This window comes from Mus musculus, chromosome 14 (assembly GCF_000001635.26).
Source record: "Mus musculus strain C57BL/6J chromosome 14, GRCm38.p6 C57BL/6J".
NCBI lineage: Eukaryota > Metazoa > Chordata > Mammalia > Rodentia > Muridae > Mus > Mus musculus.
Genome location: NC_000080.6, coordinates 62,872,897 through 62,892,397, shown reverse-complemented (window position 1 = coordinate 62,892,397; position 19,501 = coordinate 62,872,897). Strand labels below are relative to the sequence as shown.

Below are 19,501 nucleotides of genomic sequence, written 5' to 3'. Positions count from 1 at the left end.
AAATATTTGACTAACAAAGTGGCTTATATTTACATATTTTAAATCAATACAGTATTTGCATAAGGCTTCACTGGGTTCATTTAAACATGTATATATTGCTTAACAACACATTAGAAGACCATATTCTAACTTTAATGCATACTGAAATCATCTAGAGATTTTACTAAAACAAAGATTCTGACCCAGTTGCTTTGTGCAGAATCCAATAGCACAATTCCAATTACTGTTCAGGGGATGCTGAAAACTGTCTGAGGATAAAAGTAGGTCTGTCTTAATTCCCAGTAGAAGACTGTACAAATACCTAACAGTCTTACTCCTCAAAGCCAATATGCCACTATTACAGAAACAGAGCTGATGATGCTCTTAGGGAAATCATATCTATTATTAGTGTCTGTCATGGTTTGTATATGTTCAGCCCGGGGAGTGGCACTAGTAGAAGGTGTGGTCCTGTTGGAGTAGATGTAGCCTTGTGGGTTGTAGGTGTATCACTGTGGGTGTGGGCTTTAAGACCCTCACCCTAGCTGCCTGGAAGCCAGTATTCTGCTAGCAGCTTGCAGATGAAGATGTAGAACTCTCAGTATCTCCTATATCATACCTGCCTGGATGCTGCCATGTTCCTGCCTTGATGATAATGGACTGAACCTCTGAACCTGCAAGCCAGCCCCAATTAAATGTTGTTCTTTATAAGAGTTGCCTTGGTCACGGTGTCTGTTCACATCTGTAAAGCCCTAAGACAGACAGACTCCACCATTACACAGATGTTTATTCAGTAACTATGGCATACTGCCCAGGTGTCTCCACTGTTTGCTCTGCACAACACCGGGAGCTACAAATCCCTGTTCAGTTACAGCCTCTCCTCCCCTCTTCTTGGCAGCTATGTGCCAAGTTTGATGAACAGGCAAGATCAGAGCAAAGACTGGTTATTTTACTTAAAGTTGGAAAAGAAAAGAAAATCAGAAGTTTTCCTTTGTCCCCATGCTCCCAAACATCCCCGCCATAGCATAACAGTCTGTAGGTCTTAGGAACCCCAATGGCCAAACTAGGTTGGAACTCAGGAAGGCAGCCTTTAGTACCTTTCCCATCCTTCTTTCTGGTCTCTCTACACTGGCTCTTACTCCTGCTGCAGCCTACCCACAGAAGCCTCTATCTATGTCCAGCACACCTCTGTCACCTGGAGACTCTGCCTCTTGATTCAGACCCAAACACACCCTCAAGAAAGAAGACACCAGATATCAATCAATATCAAGAATATCATAACTTCAAACACTGTAATTCCAGTGTCTAGATCTCAGTGCAGAAACACTTATATGAAAAGTCTAGACAACATGCCTCTTCTAGAAAGCAGCAACCTCACTGTAACAGGCCCTGAGAAAAGCAATTTAGCTGAAGCACAAGATAAGGACTTCAAAGTACCAACTATAAATATGTTCAAGGACCTTGAAGAGGATACAAAAAAATGCCTTAACGAATAACATAAAAACACAAACAGTTGAAAAACATAATGAAATCAGTTCAAGATGTGAAGGTGGAATTTAACAAAGAAATAGAAGGAAGCACAAACTAAAAATGAAAATCTCAAGGGATTACAAGACATGGGAGAGACAACTTAGCATGCTAAAGACAACAGAGAAGAAAAGACAAAGAAAATGTTAAATACACACACAAACACACACACACACACTTATATATGTAGACTTAAAACATACAAGAAATCAGGGACACTATGAGAAGACCATAGGTATGAAAGAAGAGGAAGAAAACCAAGTCGAAATCACAGAAAATGGTTTGTTTTGTTTAGTTTCTCTAAATCATAGCCTTAAGAAATAGCATCCACATATACATAAGTGAATACATATTTTTTTTCTAGCTCCACCCATTTACCTACAAATTTCAGTTTTTTTTCTTTCTTTCTTTCTTTCTTTCTTTCTTTCTTTCTTTTTTAAATAACTGAATACCACTACATTGTGTGAAAACCACATTTTCTTTTTTCTTCTTTTTAGACTTTCAAGACAGGGTTGTCTGTCCTGGAACTTGTTCTGTAGATCTGGCCTCAAACTCAAAGAGATCCACCTGCTTCAGCCTTCCAAGTACAGGGATTAAAGGTGTGCTCCACCACAGCCTAGCTAGTACCCACATTTTCTTTATCCATTCTTCAGTTGAGGAGCGTCTGGGTTGTTTTCAATTTCTGGCTATTATGTATAGAACAGGAATGAAAATGGTTGAGCAAGTGTCTCTGCGGTAGAATAAAGTGTCTTCTGGGTGTATGCCCGACAGCGGTGGGACTGGATCTTGAGGTAGACTAATACCTAAGGAACTGCCACACTGATTTCCATAGGGGCTGCACAAATTCGCATTCCCACCAGCAATGGAGGAGTGTCCCCTTAGTCTACATCCTTGCCACCATGAGCTGTCACTTGTTTATTGACCCTATCTATTCTGACAGGTGTAAAATGAAATCTTAAAGACATTTTGATTTGCATTTCCCTGGTGGCTAAGGATGTTGAACATTTCTTCAAGTGTTTTCCTGCCATCTGAGTTCTCTCTATTGAGAATTTGCTGTTTAGATCTGTACCCAATTTTTAATTGGGTTATTTGCTTTCTTGATATGTAGATTTTTGATTTCTTTATAAATTTTGAATAATTGGTCTCTACCAGATGTGTAGTTGGTGGAAATCTTTCTCTATTCTGTAGGCTGCCACTTGATCTGACTGATGGTGCCCTTTGCAGTACAGGAGCCTCTCAGTGTCCTGAGGAACCATTTACTAATTGTTGATCTTGATGCCTGTGCTAACGGTGTTCTGTTCAGAAAATCTTTCCCTGTGCCAATGAGTTTATGGCTATTTCCCAGCTTCTCTCCTATCAGGTTCAGTATATCTGGTCTTATGTTGAGGCCTTAGATCCATTTGGAGTTGAGTTTTGTGCAGGGTGATAAGTATGGATCTATTTGTATTCTTTTACATGTAGCCATCCAGTTTGACCATTGCTGAAGATGCTATTATTTTTCCCATGAATGTTTCTGGCTTCTTTATTTAAAACAAACAAACAAACAAAAAACCCAAAAAACAAACAAAAAAACCAAAACCAAACAAACAAAAACAGGTACCCACATCTGTGTGAATTTATGTCTGAGTCCTCAATTCGATTCCATTAATTAACATGCTTTTGTACCAATATCATGCTGTGTGCTTCTATGTGAATATTAGCTGTTAAGTCAATGAAAATCAGGTTATAATCCATAGGACCACAGATGACCAGTATAGAGTAAGAAACTAGAGGGTAGAGATAGATCTTATTAGGAAAGGGAGATAAAATTGATAGTTATGAGGGAGGAAGGACTGGAACCAGAGAGTCAACTTGGAAGGAGACGGGAAGTGGGGACGAGGGAGAGAATACAGCAAGAACCAGATAAAATTAAGGACCAATTGAGGGGTAGTATGAAAAGATTAAACAGTAAATGCTTCCTAAAATATATACATTTAGAAGGCAATCTAAATGATATTGCCAAATAATGGGGGAAGCAGTCTCAACTGGCCATCTTTTGTCACTGAAAGAAGCTTCCAGTACAAAGATTGGGTTATACCTGAGTTATTGGCCAAAGGGGCTCCAAGGAAAAATCTCCAAACCACCCAGGCTATTGCCAAGATAAATAAATTATTCTCCATAAACTGACAGCAAGACCCCATGGCTAAAGGCAATACCTACAGAGCTCATTAAACATGGAGAAGTTAAACTGGTGCCTACACAGAGCCTTCACTCCTATGGGTTTAGCATATTTGAATCAGGAACATATTCAACATGCTATCCAAAGAAAAACTTAAGATACCAAGCCAGTCACTCATATCTCAATGGTGTCCTGCTTGCAAGATATACTAGGTCAACGATGGCACAAAGCTTATGAGAACGGAACCAACTAGTGTATGATTTGACTTTAAGGCCCACTCCATGAGATGGAACTTAGTCACCCAACACTGTTTAGGTGACTAAGAATCAGAGACTAGGGGCTGGAGAGATGGCTCAGTGGTTAAAAGCACTGACTGCTCTTCCAGAGGTCCTAAGTTCAATTGCCAGTAACCACATAGTGGCTCACAACCATCTGTAATGGGATGTAATCAGATGCCTTCTTCTGGTGTGTCTGAGGACAATGACAGAGTAGTCATATAAATAAATATATAAATATTTAAAAAAAAAAAAAGAATCAGAGACTAGATAGTACAGGACCTTAGGGTAAAACTAAATACTACTGGTCTTAAAAAGAAAATAGTGATAAAATGACTCCTAATGACCCTGTGTTATGTTCATAGATCAGTACCTCACTCAGTAAAATGACCTTGAATGACCCTGTTATACTCAGATCAGTGCCTTACTCAGCATTGTCAGAAAAACTTCCTCCTGCAGCAGATGGGAACAAATAGAGAGTCCCATAGCTAGACATTGTGCAGAGAGTGAGAAACCTCTGGGGTCTCTCAGCCTACTGGCATGTCTCCATCAAACCCCTCCCCTCAAGGCTCAGGGAATGCCGATGAAGAGGAGGCAGAAAAAATGTAAGAGCCAGAGGGGATGGAAAAACATTTAAACAAAAAGCCAAGGCCCTCTAAATCAACATGCTCAAAGCTCTTATGATTTCAAAGAGACTAAAGCAGCATGCACAGGGCCGGCTCTGGTCTGCATCGGGCCCTATATATTATGGTCCCTAGTTTAGTGTTTCTATGGAATTTCTGAGTGTATAAAAGAATAGTCTCTGATTCTGAACTCTTTTCCTTCTGTTTGTCTTGTCCAGCTCTAATGTGTTCGTTTTGTTTTATCTTACTGTTATGTAGACTATATTTTACTCTGTGGCCGGCCCATGTCCAGTAGCAGTGGCTAACAATGAACTCCACAAGTTTGGTCTTGTTTTATGTATGTGTATTGGGGAAGCTTTTGGTTTTGTTTTGGCATTTTGGGTCTTATTGGGTTTTGCTTATTTATTTTGATTTTCATTGGAGGAGGTTGTTATACTTCTTGAATCAGAGAGAACTTATAATTGAGTGGGTAGGGAGGTAAGGAGGATCTAGGATGAGTTATGGGAAACACATTCAAAATGTATTGTATGAAAAAAATATAAAACATAAATTATTTACTCAAGAACACACAAAATATTACAGCCCTCTTTTGCCAGAGGCATAAACATAACCACCTAGAGCTTAGCTTCGTTTGGCATAGTTCCATATGCTTCTGACGCTGGGATGAGACACTCACTACAGACAGCCAAAGGGCGTGTGAGCCCAACAAACCATGGAGATCTTTCTATAGTGCCAAATCTTTACTTAAGAGTTAAAGAAATGTTGGGCATGGTCACACAGGCCTTAACTCCCATTACCAGCCCCACCACCACCCACACACACAGTGGGAGGATAAGAGTTCAAGGCCAATCCAGTTTACATAGCAAGTTTCAGACCAAGGCTACATAGTAAGACCCTATAGGAAGGAAAGAAGGAAGGGAGGGAGGGAGGGAGGGAGGGAGGGAGGGAGGGAGGGAGGGAGGGAGGAAGAAAGGAAGAAAGGAAGAAAGGAAGAAAGGAAGAAAGGAAGAAAGGAAGGAAGAAAGGAAGAAAGGAAGAAAGGAAGGAAGAAAGGAAAGGAAAAGAAAAGAAAGAAAGAGAAAGAACAGAAAGAAAGAGAGAGAAAGAAGAAACGATGTTTACTATAATAAATTCAAACAATTTTTTACAGAAAAATATATAGAGAAGAAATCTTATTAATTTTAAAGAATAAAATCTCTAGACTATAACTAATTTCCTAACTTAACAGGCCAGTTCCTCGCCTGTAGAGGAACTGGTACTAAGGAAGCAAACTGGAAAACCTTTCCCCTTGTCTCCCCCCGCAACCCCTGTCCTGTCCTCTCCTTTCTCATTCAGCTCTGTGACCCCCTAGATGGAAAACTGCCTTTTCCCTTAATTTGAGCCCCTCATTGCCCTGATGGCTTACATCGATGGCATCAAGGCTGGTACAACTATTGTACCAATCTGTACCAGGACCTATTCCTCAGGTAGGTCTTGGCGAAATGGAATCCACTTCTAGTTAGAGTGTCTCAAACCCCAGCAAATCCTTGAGAACGAAACTCTCAAAGCTCCAAGTCCTGATTTTTTTTTTAAAAAAAGGATTAAAAATACCACAAGGACAAATTTACTTCATAAATGTAATCACCCAACAGAACTTGGAATTGTCTAAGAACAGAGACTTCAGAATAGCCAAAGCAAAGTTAGAGACAAGACAGGACTGCTGTAACCAGACAGCCTGCGTCCTTTCTCCATTCCTCTTATGAGAACCTACCAACAGACAGTCAATTTCCAAACAATTTCCTCACTTTCCATAGTGAGAGCCTTAGAAAACTAGAAAGTGATTGAATATGGCACTTTCCAGTTTAATAAGATTCCCCAACCTTTAGTCTTAGATACTCAAGAAGAAAATACAGAACAAAGTAAACAGGGAAGGAAGGGCCACTGCAGTAAAGACATGGTTCTCAAAAGGCCAAGATACTTACAAGGCATTGCATGGTAGATGCTTGGCCAGTACTGTCCACTGTCCCTCTTTAACCAAACACGAACTGTCCTGCAACAGAAGAAAAGGCATACATGAAATCTCAGTACTGGGGTCTTACTCAGAAACTATATATATCCATATACATGTGGATACATACACATATATATATATCGATATACATACATATGGATACACACATACAAACTATAGGAAAACACTTCATCCTGGAAGCTGTAGCATGTCACAGTGTGCCCCACAGTATATCCCTCTGTCCACATATCTTCATTTGCAAATGTTCATTGCAACATGTCATTTGTGTGGCTCAAGGTCTCCCGCTCCTGGGATACAACCAATAATAGAACTCATTCTCACCATCAGGAACACTCCACACCCAACATATCACAACCACTCCCAGATGATAATAGATTTGGGGGTGGGCCAACTCAGAGCCCCAGCTCTGGGCCTGGGTGGTAGAAGAGCTGGTCAGCGGGCTTGCCCTACCTATCCACTCCACTAGGGCACACTCTCCAACACTGTTCCAGCCAGGGCACCCAATGCTGCCATCAGGAGGGGGCAGGGCCAGCTCACCTGCTCTCATGTCCTCAGAGCCAGCTCCACTGAGCTGCCCAGTCAAGGAACAGGGCCTACTCTCCCATTCTCACCAGTGGGGGACAGGGCTAGTTCCCTCCCTCCACCTCATGACTCCAGTGTCACTTCTCTTGGCTACTATTGATGGCAAGGGAGAGTGGGAGAGGGCCTCACACTGGCCCCCTGGCCACCTCACAACAAACAAGTGGCAGGGCCAGCTCTCCTGTGCTCTCAACTTTGGGGGTTGTGGGGGTACTCCCCTGTGCCCCCTCCACCAGGGCCAGCTCTACCCTACTGCCCAGGCAAGATGCTGGACCCACTCAGCTGGAAAGTGACAAGACCAGCTCACCCACAATCAGTTCACCCAGTCTCCTGACTGGCACAGGTGGTGAGGGGTAAGGAGGGAAGGGTCTCACACCCACACCCACGCCATCTTATGGCAGACAAGTAGTGGGGCCAGCTCTATCTCCCTCTTGCCCTAAGGATTGGCTCACCTGTGCCCTCTGCACCAGGGCCAGTCCTACTGTGCTGCCCAGGTGAGGAGCAGGGCCCTCTCTCCCAAGTGCTGCAGCTCCTGAGGGGAAGGGTCAGCTCAGCTTTTATATTTAGCAATCAATACAGGAGTGATATCCTAGAATGTTGGGGTAAACATTGAAATCAGTCCCCATACCACATCAACTGCTAATGAGTTGATAAGAACTGAGTTGATAAAATCAGTTTCAGACCCTGAGGTCTCCTCAATAATGTTTGCAGCACCTGGAAAAGTGCTGAAGTAGAAAAAAGACGGCTGGGGGGGACGTCACTGAATTCCAGCACTCACTAACTCCCAACATCTAGGCTCCAGTCTGGCAGGTAGTCCTGGCAAATGGCTTGTTTACTTTAGGAAGTAGCCTGCTGGAGCTGGGGTGGAAACGTGTCCTCTACAATCTGAAGGCCTGTTCTGATCTACCTGCCTGTTCAGTGAGTGGCCAGAACACAGGCTGCACATTAACGTGACCCTTTCAGGGATGAAGGACTTCCCAAGCAGATTCTTCCAACAGAAATGACTGGCATAGAAACATTCCTGTTCTTTATTGGACCCCGATTGTTGGCTGAGCTCAGAGACAGTAGGAAAGAGCTTTCAATGATCAGACACAGGAAAAACAGTCCTCAAAGAACCACAAAATAAGTAAGACAGTTATATTCCAGAGAATCTGACTTCCAGAATTACTGTATTCTTATCTGTTCTCCACAGTAAACTGTAGAGTACACATGAAACAGAAAGTATGGATCATCTTGGGGGCCTGGAACAAAACTGACAGAAACTGCCCAGGAAGAGGTGTAATGTTGGTCTTACTGTAGACTGTCTGGAATATGCTTAATACTAGAATGAGAATGTCAGAATGGAGCAGGAATAGTCCTTCTAATGGAGATTATATAAGGAAATTGGGTTGAAATATTGCAGAACACAGTAACTGAAACAAAACCACTAGAGAAACAAAAGCAATCAGAGAGATGCCAGGAGGACTGAGCAGACAACAGAAGAAGCCTGAAGCTAGGAGACTGAATCCAACAGAGAAGCTGAAACTGAAAGAACAACCCACAAAAACAAAACAAACAACAAAAGGCTGCCTCGGAGACCTGACCAGCACTGTGGAAGACCACATATGTAAGAATATTTGAGCAACACAAATTGGTCTTAAAAGGGGTTTTGTTTGTTTTGCTTAAAAGATGTGGAGGTCACAAAGTGGGTAGACAAAATGAAATGGATCTGGGAAGAGGTAGGGAAAGGAGGCAAATATTGTACAAAACCATATTTTACAAAACCCGAAAAAAATTTACAAAAAAAATAAACTTAAAACCTGTATTTTCCAAACCTCTCCCATAAATGATGGAAAAATTAAGACAAGCACAAGCTAATACAATGCATCCCTATAGAACTTTCAACTACAGATAAAGCAACTAGACAGGATCAAAGAGAAAGTTATAGGCCCAAGTTACACAATCAATCAGTGTGATCTACAGGCACACCATACCTCAATGGCAGGACACACATCTGACATGCATCTGTCTATCCACCATGGAATGAAGCTAAAATCAGCAACACAAGGAATGGTGGAAAAAAGTTACAATGTGGTGGTGGGGAACTGTTAGGAAAATTAGAAAACACTGTAAGATAAGCTGAATTGAAAGCAAGCATAGCAAAACCTAGGAAGTGAAGTCAAAGTTCAGATGGGAAATTATGGCATTCAATATCTGTGTTAGACACACTAGCCAATAACCTAATGATTTATTTAATGGCACCAGAAAAAAAAGCAAAATAAACCTAACACAGGATTTAATTTTTCTGGAAATCATATTTTTAAAAACAATACAGAAAGTTTTTAACAGTAAGTGCAAACCTTTTTCCTTGAGAACATTTTTCAGAAGACTATCAACTACGGTCAGGGATATAGATCCCTGTGCTTGCATGAGCAATGTGCAAAGCCAAGGGCTGTTGCCCAGCATCAAGATATGAAAGGGCAGGGAAGGGAAGAAAAGGAAAAGGATAGGGAGGGCCAGCCATGGTCACTGATGCCTTTCATCTCAGCTCAGAGGCAGAAACAGAAGGATCTCTGTTGAGTTTTCTGTGAGCTTCATCTACCCGGGGAAAGTGGCTTTGTTTTTTGGATTTTTTTTTTTTTTTTTGACCAAACAAACAAAAAAACAAAACCCAAAGGCCCTATCTTTATTTTTTTAACAGGGATTCTTGCATAGGACTCAGGTTCAACTCTCAGCATCCCCATGATGATGGCTCACAGTCATTTGTAACTCTGTTCCAGGGACTCTGACACCCTCTTCTGGCAGATGAAATACCCATACACATAAAATAAATGAGCTTTGGGAGGAGGGTGGTGTAGGGGATGAAGGAAGAGAAGCAAAGAAGACCTCCGAGGCAGGTTTAAGCCAGTAGAGGTCAGTGTGCTGGGGAAGGAGACAGCATCCCTGTTGAACACAGGAGGGGAGGAGCTGCACGGATGCCCAGGGATGCCTGGGGATTGCCCAGCAGGTGACAGGACTACAGTAAGTGAGGTAAGGCCTAAAGACTATGGCAGCATGCTGAGTACAGAGTCCCAACTTAGGCAGACAAAGTGGAGAGGGAATGGGAGTGTGCTCCTGATAGGGGAGCAAATGGACAGCCCGGGAGGGGGGCGTCCTAGTGAGCAGCAGCAATGTGTAAAAGACCAGCCAGAAGGGCCCAGAGGGCTGGAGAGGCTACTTAGAATAAGGATCCAGAGGAAAAAAAAAAAAAAAACAAAACTCAATTGTTTGTTTGTTTGTGGGAAGCCAGGGAAAGTCCTGGTTACCCTACAGCAACTGGTCTGCTGTCTCCTCAAAGGAATAAGGGGTAATTTATTCTGAGCCAATCATGAGAGGCCACAATCTGTGAACAGGAATTTGGGCTATACCAAATAGCATGTTCTACACTGTCAGTAAATACTTGAGCTTTTTTAGTTACTGAGCAAAACAAAGCCATAAGCCAGGCCAAACACAATTCACTGGTGGGAACCACAAACTGATGACATCCTTAGCTTACTGGAGGAAGCTAGTGCTCTGCTAAGAAGATGCTTAAAGAGGAAAGGGGTAGACAATGACAAGAGATGGCAAAATAATTATGAATATGTATGAAAATGATACAATGATGTCTATTATGTATAATTAGTATATGCTAGTGAAAACATTAAAAAAAATAGTATGTGTCAAAGGTTTAAGAGCTAGTTCAAAGGTTATCAGGCCAGACACAGAAGTGGGCAGTAAAAAACTTTCAAAGAGACTTAAAAGCCGTCCCCAGATAACTGGCTCTGGATCTGCAATATTCTAACCATCCACAGTCACAAAAATTTATCAGTGATTCAAGCACTAACACAAACCCTGCTTTCTCGCCACCCCCCTACTACCTCCAGAAACTTCAACTTACACCAGGCAAAAAAAGGGGGGGGTAAAATAACTGGGGGTTTTGCTGAGTGGCAGAACACTGTCTAACTTGTACAATCCCTCTCCAGATCCCCAGTGAAGGGTTAATAACTAAAACAAGGAACTTGAGACAGCAGAGAAGGACTCCACACAGGGATAGGAGCACCTGCCTGAGAAGACAGCCAACATCCAGGACATCTGCTGAACCCATTTAGCCTTGGACCTATAAGGGACACATCCACTGATAAAACTTCCCCCGCAAAAGTTCCCCCTTCTGTCCTATAAAGCCGCAAGCCCCTGTACCTGAGCCATAGACCCCACTACCACGGAGAGACCGGCGCTCTTCATCTGTTCTGCTGAGGTTGGTTTACTCTTCCTTTTATTTCCATGTTGCCTTGATCAATCCCAATCTAACAGAGCAAGAGGGTGAGGAAGAGGGGTAGGGAGAGAGCAAGCCAAGGGTCTGAAACCACAAGGATGGTGTTGGTTTTTAGCAGTTGGGAAGTGTTTCATCAGCCCTGGATGCTGGCTGGCTGTGGGTATCTGTGAGCAGTGGCGCTTTTCACTAGTAAGTGATATTTCTATGGAAGGCAGTGTTTACCTTGGACAGTTCAATCTGGGCTGTCCACCTACCTGGTATTCATTGTGAGGTGTGAGCTGGGCTGAACAGTGCTGAGATCAGTAAGTAAGAAAGAGAAGGCTGCTGTGCGGCCCCCTGAATAGCATCAACTGTTCACCTAGCCAAGGGGTATGGAAGAAAACCACAGGGTAGGTCACTGAAGAGCACACAGAATGTGCCCTGATTTGAGATCTAGAAAGTCAGGGCACTGTCAACAACATGCTTAAGAACTACGCCAAATTCACAGTAACCACACAATGAAATACTATCTTCAGAGCTCTTTTTTTTTTTTCCTGAGGAGGAAAAAGGAGGGCTAAGGGTGTCAACAAACATTGTACCACAGGTTGCTAAGCTACTGGAAAAAAATGGTCTATCCATGTTGAAATCTAGGCTTTAAAAAATGTGCCTGAGAATGAAGCAACCTTCATTAGTTACCATGGCAACGAGCCTCATTTCCCTGAGGACAATTGTTTTTGTATCACTGAAGTAACTTGGGGTGAGGGGTAGAGAACAAATTCCATTGTGTGTGGTAGATCTGGATTTCTAGGGAATGCCTCTCCAATAGATTAGTCACTGCAGCAGCAATACTCGGGCCAGGAACCTCCCCCTAGCAATCTGCTAGTAGGGAAAGTTTAAGCAATGGGATGTCAGGCAATGCCTTCTGGTAGTTTTTATAGTAATTTGTTTAAGGGATACAAAATGTTTCAAATGAAAAGGACAACTACAGAGATTCTGAGAAAGTGTAGGTGAAAGATTAAAGAAGAAAGCTCTCTCTTTGCTTAGTAGATTTCTGACCACCATGCCATTCCTAAGGGCACATTCAGCTCACACAGCAAATAAACTAAATCCGATCTTCATCAATGCCCAATATATTTTTGGTGCCCAGAAGCTTCCAGAGCATAAAGGCAGTTCAAGTTGGTGCCACTCAGTCCCTGGTCCCTTCTTCCACACAGTTCAATGCTTCTAATCAAGAAGCTTACTATAAAAGATTCACACACAGCTTTGCTGACTCACAGACACCGGAATGTTCTCAGATGCAGCAACTCTCTCTCACGGGCCCCATCTGTTGGTGGCTGAAGAAAACATGTAGTGCGCTACAGCCCAGCAGGCATCCCCGGCTTGAGTGGAATTACTTACTGCTCAGCAAACATTATCAGCCTTTGAAGTCACACAGGAGCCAGGGAGGTGTACACATGACAGCCACCTCCCCTGGGCATTTTAACCACCTGAGGCATGTCTCTCTTCCTCCAAAGTAAAAAGGTTCTGGGAGAAGCTTAACAGTTTACGTTGGTTACAAAAAAACACATGCAAGTGGCATGGTTGTCAGCTTTGAAAGTACTTTTAAATGGATAAAACAGACCCTAAAAATGAAGATAAGGGGACCCATATGACAAGTGCACACACGAGGAAGACAACCGCACTCATGCAATGAGGTTTAGGGTTCCTACAGGAAGTGCCATGATGGGAGTAGGAATAAACCCTTGGTCCAGCTCTGCTAACTGGGTCACTGTGAGCATGCCCAGTGCTGCTGAGTTTCCCTGCCACCCTGACTGTAAACTGGAATGGTGCTGTGGACAAGTAGATACAGGCTAAGACTTTTTCTAGCTCCAGTTTTTGGGCAATATCGTAAGTAGATTTTTTTTTCCTGTTTCTACTGTGTGCTGTTTTAATGTGAGCAAGTACTAGAACACAGAAGCAGGTTCTCTGGCCAGAGTCCTGGATGTCAGTCAGGGCCCTGGAGGAAGCCTCGTGGGCTTTACTGAGTAGCCGTGGTAGTAAGCAGTAGCCACGTCTACAAACTGCCCCTGTGCTGTGATCTAGCCTTTATGTGGTCTGTTCCTTCAAGCTGTGATCTGACTTTAGTGGTGGGTGTGACCCTCACTGCTTTGGGCTTCTGGCTTCTGGGACACCCTCCTACTTGTGGTGTTTCTGCATATTACTTCTCTTTGAAGAACCCCCATTTGAGGCCTTTGGGGCTCCTCAGGCAAAGTGAAGCTCCAGGATCACCCTGCACCTTGCACAAGTCTCCGTGAGGACATGGTATCAGCTGCCAGCACTGATCAGCAAGGCTGTCCACCTGGCAGACAAGGAGCCCTCTGACAACTCTGCAAATTTTTCTTGAGTATTTTTATATTTAATTCTTAAATATATGTCTGGATTTACATGTTATAATACTGATATTTTTACCACATACAGTATTTAACACAGGGAACTTGCTTTCAAAAGGTTAAGTGAATATATAAAAGGAAAAGAAAAACAAAAAATAAAGAGGAAATAAACGTATTTTGATACAGTGAGGAGCAGGAGTGCTGTGACAGGGATCAGAGGCCGGCAGAGTCCTGGATATTAGCCGTGTCATCTGTCCTCTCAGGAACCCTCACAGCAAAAGAAAGAGTGGAAACCTTGGCCCTAAGAGAGCCACTTGTGCTTATCAGCACCGCCCAGAGGGAAAGCTCTGACATCATGAAGGGAGGAAAGGTCTATATTTAAATATTGTCCCTGGTTCCACCCAGTCAGGAGAATGGTCTGTTTTATCATGCCAGTATATTCCTGTTACCTGGGACAGTGGCAGGCATGGAATGAAGGCTCCAGAGGAGCTTCATGGAACACTGCGCAGCAAGAAAATCGACTCAGAGTGTCCTGGCTGTCAGTGCCCCAGATCTGCACGTGGAGCCAACTGCTCTCAGGTTCTTTCTGATGATGAAAATGTTCCGGAAGGAAATGGTGCTGCTGCCTTTACAATGCTGGTTATCTATGTAAAGTCACCTAAAACATACACTTAAAACTGCAGGTGGGTATGTGTGGTAAAAAATAAAAACAAATAAGTAAATGGCATACAGCTGTAATCCCTGCACTCAGGAAGTAGAGGCAGGAGGATCACTGTAAGTCCACAGCCAGCTTGATCTATGTACAAAACTGCAGGCCAGCTAGAGAGATCCTGTCTTTAAAAAACCTAACTAAATACAACTCAGTGGAATAACTACCTTCCTAGAATTGCTATCTTCAGAGAGTTGCCAATAACATAGCATTCAGAATACAACAGCAAGTCCAGGGGCCCAAAGCCATCCTGGCTGAGAGTGGATAGCAGAACCCACTTGGTCACTGCAGAGCAGGGCAGCATTAAATTCAACTGAAACATGGGCTGGAAGAATTAGATATGATGCCCTAAGAAAGAAGGGACAAAAAGAGTTTCTGAACCTCGGTTGATCATGACAGGGGATATTTCCAAATACTGCCTTTGACAGTCGTAACAACTGGGGTACAGGAAGGAAGAAGGAATTGTTCTAGTCTGTAAGCTTACTATAACAGGTTTAGTAACCCGTATTTTAAAAACAAGAAAACATAGGCAACACAAAACAAAACACAAAGTCTCTTCCAAGAGAGAACTATGAGAACAGACAGCTCAGTGAGTTGAAGCAGTGTGACAGAGGACGACCTGACAGAAGCCATCAATACCAGGAAAGGAGGAGTGTACACCAAAAAACCAAAACCAACCAAACCAACCAACCCTGCCAATGTGTTCTCGAGTAAGCAACCACAGATCCCAAACCCAAGCCATGGAAAGGTTTGTAATAATTTACCTCCAAGTTTTAGCCCTAAGAGCGTCTGTTAGACTCTGAAGGCCCCCCGGAACCCATTTAATGGCACACTGGTTTGAATACAGAAGCAACGGCAAAGTCTGCTCAAGATGCTTAATGGAGGTCTCAAGGGTGAGCTTGAGGTGTGCTGGTGAGTAACAATAAACCCCACCCTGAGAAAAGCTGCTGGCAAAGGAAACCTGTCTGGAGATAAGATTTCTTTAAAAAGAGGCGATCAGTGCAAAATCTAATTGCATCATCTGAAAAAGTCTCCACTATCCTATCTTACACTGCTCTCAGGCAACACAGGAACAAAAGCAAAGCCGGGCTGACTGGAACCCTCAACTTCATAGAAGCACCCAAGAACTTCTCCAGCTAAAAGAAACCTACACAAAGTGACCGAGTTGCAACTAACAACAGACAGATGACATTACATAATGGGTACAAATGATGGCACTATATTTGGGTCTTGCATATGTTTGAGCTTATTCACAAAAAATTGCTTCCAGATTATCTGAGCTCTTGATTCTTATCAACAACTATATATAACTGTATAAACACCCTCTTCTGGGAGTACAGAAATTATAAATGAGAAAATTGTAGTGGACTGGACATTTATTCTAGTGGTACTAAGCACTTGCCATCCACTTAGCAATTTGAGTTGGCTTAATATCCTTTGTTGATATTAACAAGTAGTTCACAGACAAATATATCTTTTAGATAACAGATTCTGTGCTTCTACAGAGTGACAAATCTTGCATGGGTTATATTTTTAAGACTCTGACCTGTTACTGCTAATTATCTAATATATGTACCCATATATTAAGGAATTTGTACATAATACCAAATTCTTCCACTAGAAATGAAAATGTTAAGTTTTCAGAGACATCAGAACTTCTCAGTATACTTCTATGACAGTGGCAAACAGCAGAGCAGAGCAGAGCACCATGGTACAGGCTTCCTGGAAGCAGAGAGAACTGAAAATGTCTATTTCTACAGCACTGTCCATAAATCCTTAGAAAAAGGACTTCTCCCAACTGCAAAACACTATGTGACATGAAATAATCCAAGACTCCGCATTACATAATCTAATCCCTTTGAACATGTGCCTGCTCTCTTTCATGACAGACACAAGCACTGGGTTTCTGGTAGAGTCACTCAAGCCCCTAGATTAGGAAGTAACTGCAACAGGCTGGGAAGGTGGCTTAGCAGTGAACAGTACTTGCTGCTGTTTAATTATGAGGACAGGACCTCAGATCCAGTACCCATGTCACATGACTCACAAAAACATGTTAACTCCAGCCCCTAGGGTCTGCCTGCCACCCACATCTGCCCTCTAGAAGCACTGAACACATTTAAGTAAGTATCTCTCTCTATTTTTTCTTTTGTAGTATTTTTTTAAGATTTATTTATTTATTATTATATCTAAGTACACTGTAGCTTTCTTCAGACACACCAGAAGAGGGCATCAAATCTCATTAAGGATGGTTGTGAGCCACCATGTGGTTGCTGGGATTTAAACTCAGGACCTTTCGAAGAGCAGTCAGTGCTCTTACCTGCTGAGCCATCTCTCCAGCCCATAAGTATTTCTTAGAGTAACTAAAACTAGTATTTCTGATAAAATTTAATGCAAAACTGATGTTCTGTACAAAGGAAGCATAAACCAAGAAATTCAATGACAATAAATAACTCCAGCTTTACTCTAGTCAAGTAAGCATACAAGAGTGGCCCCTGCCCTCCATGACAATGTTTGATATGAAGTCATGAGTTAGAATGAATGGTTGAACAACAAACAAAAGTCTTGCTATCCTGAAAAACCACAGGGAAAAGGCATTGAACAGCACGCCTTTAATCTCAGCACTCAGGAGGCAGAAGCAGGAGGATCTCTGTAAGTTCAAGGACAGCCTCCTCAACACAGTTCCAGGACAGCCAGGGCTACTCAGTGAGACTATTTCTTCAAAGAAGGAGGTGGGGTAGAGGTAAACGGGAAGGAAGGAAGCCAGCCAGGCAGACCAGGGCGTACCGATATCGTCTTCCCACAATCAGTCTTGCTGTGGATTTTTATGCTAATGCCTATTTGTGAATTTAACAACCTCAGAGTCAAATCACCTTAGCTTTCCTTCACACCGAACCTTTCCTGTAACTTCCAGAGTTATTATTCATCACTCTTCCCCCATGTGTCAAATGCACGGTACAAAGAAATGGAGATGGACCTGCAACAGTAAAATGCCACTATCTGTTGGCTGGAAAATAACTATCAGTAGAAAGAATTGTTGATCTCCTTGGTTTCAAGTTTTACTTACTGAAAAGCATAAAAGTAAACTGACTAAATGTACCAAGAAGCTGGAGAAACAGAGCCTTCGTTTATTAGTGAATCCATGCTTCTTGGGGTGGGGGTGGGGCGCAAAGGAACAGCTACAACTTAATTTCCTAAAACTCTCAAGAATTCACTAAATTGAGAAAAAGATTTGAATGCCTAAGACTCTAGAGTGAAAGTTGAGAAGCCACACAATCCAGAGACACTTGAGGCCACTGTATAATGCGGGCTTGCTGGGAAAATCCCTGCTCTACGCAATATGCACCAGTATGGCAAGAAAGCCCGTGGAGATGAAAGTGTGAGCAGCTTAGCAGTCACCAGCATTATTGCTCGCCAGCACTGTCCCAAGGGGTGATGTATGTACAATGAATGAAATCTGCGTCGTTTGAATCACACGGCCTAGCTTCTCATGAATGGGGTCTTAGGGTGTGAAGATGGATTAGCTCTCCGATAGCACTTTAATGAGTTTCTCTTTGTCCTGCAAGACTACACTGCACAGAAGCTCAATCACTCTAGTTATTTCAATCCATTGCTGAGTTTCGACTTGCATTTACCCAAGCATATTTAATTAACCAAAAATTAAAGTCAGAGAATAATTTAAATAATAACAGTCTCTACCATCCAATAAATTACTAACCTGTTAATTCTGCCTCCATGTTTAATCTGAGTTAGGTCCTGTGGGCTATCTTCACTGCCTTAGTTTTCACTCGTTGCTATGTGAGCTACTCCTAGCTGGACTCCTAGCTCCTATTTCTCCCTTCTCTGATCCTCTGCAACAAGCCACTGAAATATAACCTCATTACAACTGTCATTCTCTGTTCACAGGATCAAGTACAGTTCCAGCATCTCCCCTCTGTCGGCTGCTCCTGCCCTCCACATCCAGCTCCCAACAGCGCTGGACTCTGCTAAACTGCTTAGTTCTCTTACTCAGCAGATGTCAGTCTTTAGTCTCATACATCGGAAAGAACAATACAGAAACAATAACAGCTAACAGGGTGAGTTAAATGCCATCACTATTTTATTTGCCAAGTAAAAAAATCTCAAATAAGAACTTATAATTTGTTAGTACCTTCATTTAATTATTTTAAACAGCTATGAAATATGACCTTACAATTTTAAAACTTACACAAATTAAATTTTTAAAATAAAAATCTTGATTGCATTGTTCTCTCTGTGTGTGTCCCCACACACTAGAAAACCTGCATAAACTAGTTTCGCTATTGCTGCCCTATTTCATCTTTCCTTAGAGAATGTGCACACGGGCTTCTGCTGAAGCAGCTTGTCCTCCTCAGCCTCTTCCATCATCCTCTCAGCCTCCTCCATCATCCTCTCAGCTAGTCAATTTCTTCTTTTTTGGGGGGTGGGGTGGGGTTTGAGACAGGGTTTCTCTGTATAGCCCTGGCTGTCCTGGAACTCACTTTGTAGACCAGGCTGGCCTCGAACTCAGAAATCTGCCTGCCTCTGCCTGCTGGGATTAAAGGCGTGCACCATCAATTTCAATACTCACCTTACCGTGGGGACTTTTTCAACTTTAACACATAGAAAGACAACCTCAGCAGATATCTTCATAAGATGGAAATTCTGACAATGTGTGAATGTGTGTGCATATCTGCACCCTTGTGCGCAGTGCTAGCAATCCAACCCAGGTGTGATGTTGGTACTGAGTATGCATTTGACAGGATTTAGAAATGCTGTGGAAACACGTCTCTAGGTGTGTCTACGGGGGGGGGGGGGGGGTTCAAAGACGCACAGGGCCTGTGGGCAGCCCCACCTGAAGGATGAGATCCTGGACTGAATAAAAAGAAGAAAGTGAGCCGAGTCCCAGCATCCCTCTGTGCTTCCCTATGTGTGGACTATGTGGTCAAGCTACTGCACACTCCTGCATACATTCCTTCTCCATCATAAAAGGCTACACCTGCACACTGGGCCAAAAGAAACCCACCTGCC

At 42.7% G+C, this 19,501-nt stretch overlaps 1 protein-coding gene across 6 annotated transcripts in view; it reads right to left on the bottom strand.

The window, feature by feature from the left end:
• The window catches only part of Wdfy2 (WD repeat and FYVE domain containing 2), a 123,849-nt gene that overhangs the window by 69,112 nt on the left and 35,236 nt on the right, over positions 1-19,501 (bottom strand). For all 6 annotated transcript variants that reach the window (XR_003950859.1, XR_001781124.2, XR_383185.4 and 3 more), the window contains exon 2: positions 6,521-6,588. Coding sequence is in view for 3 of the 6 variants with exons in the window: in NM_175546.4 (NP_780755.2) it covers positions 6,521-6,588 (68 nt within the window). In the remaining 3 variants the exon portion in view is untranslated. The remainder of the gene's footprint in view (positions 1-6,520; positions 6,589-19,501) is intronic.